The 9,717-nt window shown below is 38.3% G+C and overlaps 1 protein-coding gene across 1 annotated transcript; it reads right to left on the bottom strand.

Annotated features, from left to right (window-relative positions):
* Positions 1 to 3,862: 3,862 nt before the first annotated feature.
* On the bottom strand, positions 3,863 to 6,142 carry LOC122084453 (zinc finger protein JAGGED-like). Its single transcript, XM_042652702.1, has 5 exons — positions 5,959 to 6,142; positions 5,762 to 5,853; positions 5,268 to 5,399; positions 5,023 to 5,107; positions 3,863 to 4,718 (listed from the first exon to the last, which is right to left on the bottom strand). Coding segments are annotated over exons 1-5 (684 nt in total). The 5' UTR covers positions 5,961 to 6,142; the 3' UTR covers positions 3,863 to 4,345.
* Between the last annotated feature and the right edge of the window lie 3,575 nt (positions 6,143 to 9,717).

Below are 9,717 nucleotides of genomic sequence, written 5' to 3'. Positions count from 1 at the left end.
GTGAACAATGGTTGATTTTTTGTTCTTTTTTTTGGTAAAGAAACAATAGTTGGATTCATTCAATAGATGAAAGGATCATGGATGTTATAATTTCAATTTTTTTTAGCTTTTAACTTGTCAGACTTGATGTAGCTTCTTACTCATTTTATTTTTCATTTAAAGTAGCTTATTACTTTCTTTTCTTTTTGTCTTCTGTAAGATTAAATTCTTTAAATGTAGATGAATGCATTTGTTTTGTTGTTTCTTCTGTGAGTATGTGAAAAGAGCTAAACTGAAATCAAACCGGATCGAGACCAAGACCGAAACCAATTGAAAACCAAAGTTTCTTAATGGTCTAGTTTCAGACTCACATTCTCAGACCAAAACCAATTTAAACCGACAGAATTTGACCGATTGACACCCCTAATGATGAGGATATCATGAACTTTCTTTTGGATATTTGTGTCTTTTGATATACATACTTTGACAAATAAAGTGGATCATGTGTTCAGAATAACATTGTATTTAACTTTTATCATGTAGAATCAATAGTTAAAAATTTACAATTATGATCATATATCTTTTCCACTGATTTTATTTCGATGATTTTATATTTAATTGAGATCCTGGATGGTTGGTTACTTGGGATATTAGTATGTCCCCTAATCACACATCAGCACCTAGTGAAAGTTGGGTGTGACATGTGTTAACTAGCTTACAAAAAAAAATTAAATGGAAAATGTGCAAATAAAGGACAAATGATAATGACAAAAAGAATTAAGATGAACCGTGTTAGTGACATTGACCTTTACAACCAAACCATAGGCCAATGTAATATCAACAGAAGATTCCTTAAAGGAAAAAAATATATACCTGAAACACCAGACATGTGATATGATACACCTGAATCGATTATACAGGGATGAGAAGAAGAGGAGAGACATGCAATGGGATTACCTATATGGGCAAAAGTAGTAGTGGAAGGCTGAGAATTTTGAGTTGAGTTTGAAACTCATTATACCTTGCAAATTCTTCATCAACCATCTTGACCATCTTACCCTCAGATTTTTCAGGATGAAAAGGCTCAGTAACTGTGGCTGAATTAACAAACTGGTTCTGAGAACCTAAACTATCGTAGATAGTCCCTTACTACTACTGCCTTTACCATGTGGAGATACTTGTAAGATACGAGAAAAGATATCTACAAGAAATGCCACCTTGTCACCTCCAAGGATCAGAGAACAAAATGAGTCATACTTTGTTATAAAACTACCCAAAAACCCACAATTGCAAACCGCTCTCGTTGATTTTGCATCTTCTTTACATCACCACTAATACGAAGTAAAGATTTCAATTCTTCGTACATTCTCTTAAAATCAGAGAAGTATTGAGTCAGAGGGCGACACTTTCAATCAACCCTATAGAATTTTTGAGACAACCCATAAATCCGAGATAAATTATCATGTCCAGAATACAGAGCATTTAAATACTCCCACAGCTCCTTCACAATGTCAATGTGAGTAACTATATCAACAATAGAGTTCTCTATCTAGTTCAATAGTTGTCCCGAATACGTGCATTAGCAGTATCCAATGTGGTATATGTAATAGATTTTACCATTGTATGATGGCTTTGTTGATCATGCCCCAGTCAACATTAATTGCAAAATTTTCTTCCAATTGTTGAAAATTAACAATTCCTGCAAGTTTCTTCTTTGTGATCCTATGGGGCAAAGATGAAACCACATCCGTAACAATACTTTTTGTTTCACCTTCAACCATTACTACAATAGAAGAACAAAAAAATGGATTTCCAAAGACCTTGTAAAAATCGATTTTGAGAAAAATAAGCTCTAGAGAAAGTCAATCTAAATCTCGGTAGGGAGATAAAACATAAGAATAATTCATTCAACTTTGCTAAGTAGTTCAACCAATCTAAAAAGATGTACAAAACCAAATTTCAACCACAAATTTCAGCACTAAAGGGCAGGTAATAAGAATCAACTAAGGGAATAAAATCCTAAACTAGGCAGTTTAGGAATACTCCTGCGATTTGTTGTAGGGACCTCAGATGATGCTGAATATTGGATTAGATGTCCTTTGTATGTTTCTAAACAAAACCCCAAAAGGATTCTAGAAAAAAAAAAACCTTCAGATAAGAGAGATTGCCAAAAATTGATTTTTGGAAAAGATCAAAACCCTGAAAATCCCTTTTCTCCTTCCAAGGAGAAATCCAATCTTCAACTAGTGAATCAAATCAGAAAATTATAACACTAACAACTTGAGTTGATCCTCCCAAATATTGATTGATACTGATCAATCAAGTCTGCATTAAAAATCTTCATAAACTAGAGGATGAAATCACCCCTAGTGAAAATCGATTTGGCCTCTAGGGTCAACCAGTAACAACCAATGATGAACCAGAAGAAAAAGGAATATCAAGGATCAAGCTCTGATACGATCTAAACAAATAGGAAGAAAGTGGAAGAGAAAGAGAGATGGTTGTAACCTGGGAGTCACAACCTTGTAGTTGGGACTGCCCACTTCATTCAATATATAGACTAGCTATTACGGAGATACAACATGACTAGGAAATTAGGAAGCATTACCAAAAGGAAACTAACTCTAACTTAGCTAATAACTATCCTAAACCTATTAGGAAACTACATACCATCCCACAGTTTAGAGGATCTATGGATAGATTTCCAACCGACACATACACTCTGACATGGAGTACTTTCCTTGCTTGATTTGGAGTGTTATGGCAGCTGTTTTCTTCAATCCAAGAGATGGAGATATGGTAAAAGAGAAAGAATCGCAACATATCATGGAAGGGGCTTGGTGTGCAGGTATGATGCTTTTCCCAATTTTTATTTGGATGGAGAGGAATTAGAGAAGGTTTAAAGGGAGAGTCAGGGTGTATGGCCTTGTTCTTAAGATGGTTCGTAGAGAGATGAGAAATTTATCTCATAACTTTTATGGTTTTGTCTCTTCAGTTGGGGATCTGTTATGGACAAGAACATTAGGTATTCCTATCAGCTTGCAGAAGGCTTCGATTCAAATGGAAGTTTTTTGGTGTCGTCCTCCCATTAATTAGTTCAAGCTTCATGTGGACGGTTGTTCGCTTGGGAATACAGTAAGGTAAGGGGCTGGGGGTATCTTCCAGGATGATCAAGCCAGAGTTGTATTTTCATTTAGAGATTTTGTGGGTCAATGTTCTAATTATGAGGCTGAATTCAAGGCTTTAGTGCATGGTTTGTTGCATGCTAGAGAGTTGGGAATTCAACACCATAGGGTGGAATGTGATTTCACGGCCATGGTAGTTTCAGTGTCCTCTAGGATTGTCCCATGGTGTCTGCGTCTAGATTGGTTGTTTCTTCAGCCTTTTTTGGCATACTTAGAATGGAAGATTTCTTACTAATCCAGAGAGGTGAATCCTATTGCGGATTTCTTAGCCAAATCAGCCGCGAAGTACAGTATCTCTGCTTCATTCCCCCGTCTCATCTCCTTCAGAGGCTAGGCATGTATTTGTTTGTGCTTCTGGTTTGTATCAGGTTTTGTTTTCGTGATTTTTTTTTCTTTGGTTCTTCTTAATACAAATGACCTTTTAGCGAAGAAAAAATAAATTAAGAAGTGTTTTCTCTATGGAATTTCTGCTCGTATTATGGATTCTTGCCTTACCGGTTGAAGATGGTGATGATCTTCTTGTTTTCACCCTCTCCTCGCTACGTTATTTCTCACTTTCTTATGCTATACTTGTTATTTTACCAAGAGGAAAAGGAAATCTTGAGGATGAACAACTAGACTGAAGTGAACGAATCCAAAACATTGATCTCTAGGCACTTGCTGGTATTTGCAAGCATAAAAGGAAAACTAAATCCTTGTCCCATGCAAAACAATCTCCAAATACAAAGAAATCTTACTCATTGTCACTTTCAGGAACCCACCCTTATTTTCCTTTTCAAAGTGCAATACCAGTATCCGTTTCCCACCAAAACAAACATATAGGCATCCCCACCTCACCTGAAAGCCAAACTAGCTGACTCAGTTTATGAGCTCAAAAGCTGCCATTCAGCCTGTAATTTCGTTTTTAAATGGATAACAGACAAAATATTTTACAAAAACCAAACGACTCTTTCTTGCACGAGATTGATAGAGATTAATGAGAAATTGAGAAGATTTGAGACTCTCTCTCTAGTGTCAGTTTTGTTTTCTTCTTTCTTTCTCTTTGAGTACGGCATGTCATGACATTGTCTGGAACTAGCTTTCATTCTTCATCTTCAAACTCAGTCATCCTCCATAGCAACGACCTCCCCAATTCATCATCTTCATCCCTTCGTCCTGTTTTCTGATCAGTGATCCATCTTCTAATCCGTCGTCCCTCTGTCACTCCCAACTCCATCATCTGATGAGAACCCATGTCCCAGTGGAGCTCCAATGCAAGTGTAACTCGATGATTCTTCTCCTCTATAATTTTGATTTGGGTTTCCTGTATTTCTGCTTGGCAGGACATGACCAACTATATAGTCATGAGGAGAAGTTGTTGAGGGTGGGGTTGGGGTTGGGTATCGTGTAGGAAAGGAAACAAAACCAGAAGAAGACCTGTAGAGGTAAGGTTGTGGAGGAGATGGAGCTGGAGGTAAGGCTGCTGATGACGAAACAGGAAATATTGTTGTTGGGTATACAGGTCTAAAGGGTAGAGAAGGGTTTCCCATGCTTGCACTTTGGAGATCTCTGAACCTGTTAGTTTCCTCAATACAAGAACATGGAATAAAATGAAAATCTTGAAGGTGGTTAGCTTATTACTAGTATTCTATACTTGGGCTCTAGTCACTGTAGATTTGATAAAATCAAGAAAGAGATACCTTCTTTTTTGCCAAATCTGTACTTGACCTGCCTTGTTTTGTCTTAAAAATAAAAAAGAATTATAAAGTATTTGCCAAGAGCATTAAAATTTGAAACTAACTACCAGAATCCAGAGATAGTATTTTTTTTTTCTCCTTTCAAAAAATAAAAAATAAAAAAGATGGGTTGCATTACATACCCTAAATGGGGAACCCCCTGTGTGGCTAGGTTTTTGTTACTGAAGACCAACTGACGAGCCCTATTCAGTGTCTCTGTCTCCCTCTCTGAAGCCCAATAAGAAAACAATCATATCAAAGCAAATCAAAAACCCAACAAGAATTTCAGCAATGTCAACTTTTTCTCAAGAAATAGAGAAAAAAAGGTTGAGAGCTGTTTTATTAAAACCTGGCAACGTTATTTACGGTTGTATTTATTGGGACTTGCCTTGTCGATGGCGATTCATGTGGCCACCCAGAGCTTGGGATTTGCAGAACTTGAGGGAGCAAAACCTACACTGGTAGACCTTACCAGTTTCATCGTTTCCATCCTTTCCTCCACTTTTCTTTCTCCTACTATCTGCAATGATCCAAATAAAGCAACTTTGATGAGACTACTCCTAAATAAAAGCAAAACCTCCATTGCCTAAATCATGAATACAATTTTTTTTTTTTTTTTTAAATAATTGCATCATCAATTTAACCCCAAAGCACACACACACATAGCCCTTTTTGAAAGAGTACTCATTTGAAGAATGAGAGAGAGAGAGAGAGAGAGAGAGAGAAATTGCACTATATTTTTAAAAGTAGGGGAAGGATGATAGGGAAAACCATGTGGGCTTTCTTTACTATTGTTTATTCTTTAACGTATCAACCCACTCCCCCAACCAAAGGGCACTAGCTAGGCATTTCCTCTTAGAGCAGAATCTGAAGCTTCTGTACCAGTGCTGGAGGTCTCCTCAGGGACTTGTTTCCCATCTCTTCCATACTCCTCAGGTAAGTTGTTGAGGTCTAATGGGTTACTCTTGGGTTTCCTGCAAATATATATATATACAAGAGAATTAATGGTTAGTGTATGTGAAGATCGAGTGAGAGAGAACTAGAGGAAGAAGAAGCAATGAAGGTTAGGAGAGATTTACATGGTACAAAGGCAGAGAAAGACAGAAAAATATGTGATGAGAAGGCCCAGATCGATGATAACGAAAGCTTGTGAAATTATAAGTCTTCACTTTGAGACTGTAATATAGAGGCTACTAGCTATTCGAGTGATGGTGGGGAGGGAGCCTAAAATTTCTCAGTTTCTCTGTCACGCCCAACTGGACATCTCTCTCTCTCTCTCTCTCTCTCTGTCTAAACATCTGTATTGAAAGTGGCAGGGCAAGGAAATTAAGGAACATTGGGTCTCGTGACCTCTTAAGGAGGGGGGGATGAGACACGAGGCTTAGGCAGAGAGTAGTAGTGTTGATGCTTCTTGGTGTGTAGGTTGCGAGGAGGAATGAGAGAGACGTTGCCTTACAGTTTTGGACCTACGAAGGGGCTATGCCTATTGCCCTATTACTGATAGTGTCGTTTGAACAATTTGAAATGCTTCTACCAAAAATAAAAAAAAATAAAAAAAATAAAAAAAATAAACAATTTGAGATGCATAAACAATTATAAGAGCCAAACGGAAGGGATAAAAACAATGAGTGAAAAAGGTCTATCTGAGCTGGCAACGTAGACTACGCCATTTCTCTCTCTCTCTCTCTCTCCTCTCCGCCAATGAACACCTTCCACCATTCCCATTGGTTGGCATCCCACCTTGCGAGCTCAAGGTCACTCTCCCTAAATACAATTAGTACAATGAATGGATAAGGTGTCATATGATCACCTAGTCGTACGAGTCAACACTCGATATCTGTTTTTTTTATTTTCAAATATACCCCTCTTTATCCTTGTAATGGCAGAAAATGAGACAGATGTTGGATGTTAACTCTTATGACTAAGTGATCGTACGAGCAGTGAATCCTATCTCCAAGAGATGGGCACTCAAATGTGTTTTTCATACAAAAATCCGCCCCACTTAAGTTCGAATTCATTTGATATGATGATTCATCCAAGTCTAGTAACTCAAAATATTTTAAATTTTTTTTAGTGGGGTAGGGAGTGGGTTTTGAGCATAAAGAAAGGCCTTCCTGTGGATTACCTTGTATTGATTCGAAGAATGTGTATTCTAAAATGTATTTCTCTCCAATGAAGGTTATAACAAATATATACAATGATGAACAAAATTCTAACCGGTTCTTACAATAGATAACATGCTAGATTAGAAAACTATGTACATGCATTATCCGGCTGGACTCAATCTGTAAGGCTAGGAAACTGTATATTGGGTTTTCTAGTAGGAGTGAAACACAATATGCCCGAATACACTCCCTAAAGGGGAATGGTCAAAGCTTCGAATGTTCAACTTTTTTCTCATAAGCTGAAAGTGTGCCTAGGTTGGGCCTTGGTGAGAATGTCGGCCAGCTGGTCCTTAGAGATAAATGGGACTTGGAGTTGGCATTTGGCAACCCGTTCATGTACAAAAAGTCCCTCCCTACTCCCACTATAATACCAACGGTGTGAATTAAGATGCTTACAAGTCTTATATCTCTACTAGGATCTCTGATAGCAGTATCTTAAATGTCACAATCACAACATTACTGAAACATTTAAAATCAAAGCAACGGTATCAGAGTATAATATAGCAAAATCATGTAAATCATGTTAGGGGAACAATTAATGTTAATTATATTACATAACAAGAGTTATTGTTTCCATAATTACCAAAACGTACATATAGTTACCCAAAAAGTGTATCATACAAAAATACTATATTATAGAGGACGAAAATCCCACTCTCGGCTTAAGGTGCATCATACGCACAGGTATCAAAAGCACAATTAGGTTTGTGTTTCTCGGGTTTTGATGTCTACTAGTCACCACTAAACTCAGCCATATAGGAAGAAGTGTCATTGTCCAGTGGCATGACAGTATCTCCATCATCATCTAAAAAGCAACACACACATGATGTGAGCTCCAACTAGCTCAGTGATGGATGGGGTTCATGGAAGCACATGCACATAGTCCATGATGTGAGAATGATGCAACTCATTTTACTTAAACAACCTAACATACAACTAAGTCGGGTTCATTCTACTACGATGCATTAGGTTGTATCCATAGTCCTGAAAATTGCACATCGGTCACCCAGTGATACAAAACCTTAGTCATGAATAGGATCGTATTGGTCCTAGAATGCGACCATCGGTTGCCTAACAAACTCTTGATAATCTCTCATAATACTCACGAAACCGTTGGCCATGCCGAACTAGTTTTTACCTTTGACAACAATCACATCGTACCGTGGAAGTGGCATTCCCGAAGGGTTCATCGAACATACCATGGTTGGGTTATCCAACACTTTATCCCTTGTTGGCAAGGGATCATAGTATAACGAGTGTGACCTAACCACAATATGCTACATGCCTTTCATAAAGATACAGGTAGTATGAAATACGATTCCGAAATCACCATCGGCCACATCGCATCCATGTCCAAGCGTATCTAGCATACAAGCTATTAAGTACGAGATATGTAGTACCAAAATTACCATCGGCCATACCGCACACCTATATCCAAAATATGGCCATGACGTACAAGATGCAAGAATTACCATTGGCCACATCGTGCATCCACAACATAGTGAACTCTAATGTGCACCCAATAAATGATGCAAACATCCACACGATAATCATGATGTCGGAACCACCTCGGCCACACAGGATCCTGTCACACAGTTCAAAACACATATGCAGTTCAAATAAAGTAAAACATGTTGTATATTTCAAATAGATTATACAAGTAGTTGAATTAGATAAACATGATTGTTATAACATGCACAAAGTTCTATAATGTTAAAACACTCCAAAATAAAGTTAGACCACCACTCACCTCGTTTGTCGATCGGAACGATGAAATTTCCCAAGTTGGATACCTCATTCAAACCCCGATAGGCCTCACCGATTTGTGATCGTCTTTGTCCTAGGTAGAAGGGTAAATGGGAGTTAACACATGTCAAGAACATCTAGGGAGGACCCATAATATTTTCCCCAAAAAGTATCAGAACAATCAAAATTGATAGTTCAGAAAGTTTCACTAGATTTAGGTCACATGATTAACTGTAATACCCTGCTTCTTAAACCCGGTCTGATTTTGCGGTTGAACCGGTTTAACCATGCAGGAACCGAGCCAGAGGATATTAGAGTGGGTTCCTTATGGGCTATGATGGCACGGGTGACCTTAAACACCGGCTGGCCCGACAAGTCCGAGCCAGTGCCAGAAGAGACGGGAGTGCCCAAACCGTGTACGTGCGCCTACCATAAGGCTATGTACGGATAAAACAGGTATAATATCTATATTTTAAGGTATATACGTATGCTACATCATATGCCTGGGGTGGGGTTCGAGCCGAGGTCCGAACCCGGTCAAAATCCCGAGTCTTGGCTCTCAGGTGGGTAAAATCGGCGGGTACCCCCACCCACCTGAGTGACCCATCCAAGACTATTCACTTAATTAAGAATAGTATATAAGGCTTTATGATTTCTTTTCCTTCCATTTATTACCCTCGTACGTTTGGTGAGAAAAGTAAAGAGGAGAGAGAAAAGAAAGGGGAGAAGAAAGGAAGAGGAAGAAAGGAAGGATTTCAGTGGCGCCGAAGCTCGATCTTGCCATTCCGGTGCCGGGAGAGTAATCTTCAACTCTAGATCTACAGTTGGAGGTAAGAAAAGTTGGGTTTGATGAACATTCACCATACCCAAGCTTTAAACCCTTGATCCGAGTATGGTTTCTTGAAATCTTGTAAATACCCTTTGAAA

This window comes from Macadamia integrifolia, chromosome 1 (assembly GCF_013358625.1).
Source record: "Macadamia integrifolia cultivar HAES 741 chromosome 1, SCU_Mint_v3, whole genome shotgun sequence".
Classification (NCBI taxonomy): Eukaryota; Viridiplantae; Streptophyta; class Magnoliopsida; order Proteales; family Proteaceae; genus Macadamia; species Macadamia integrifolia.
The sequence above is the reverse complement of the archived record's forward strand: the minus strand, read 5'-3'. Positions and strand labels throughout refer to the sequence as shown.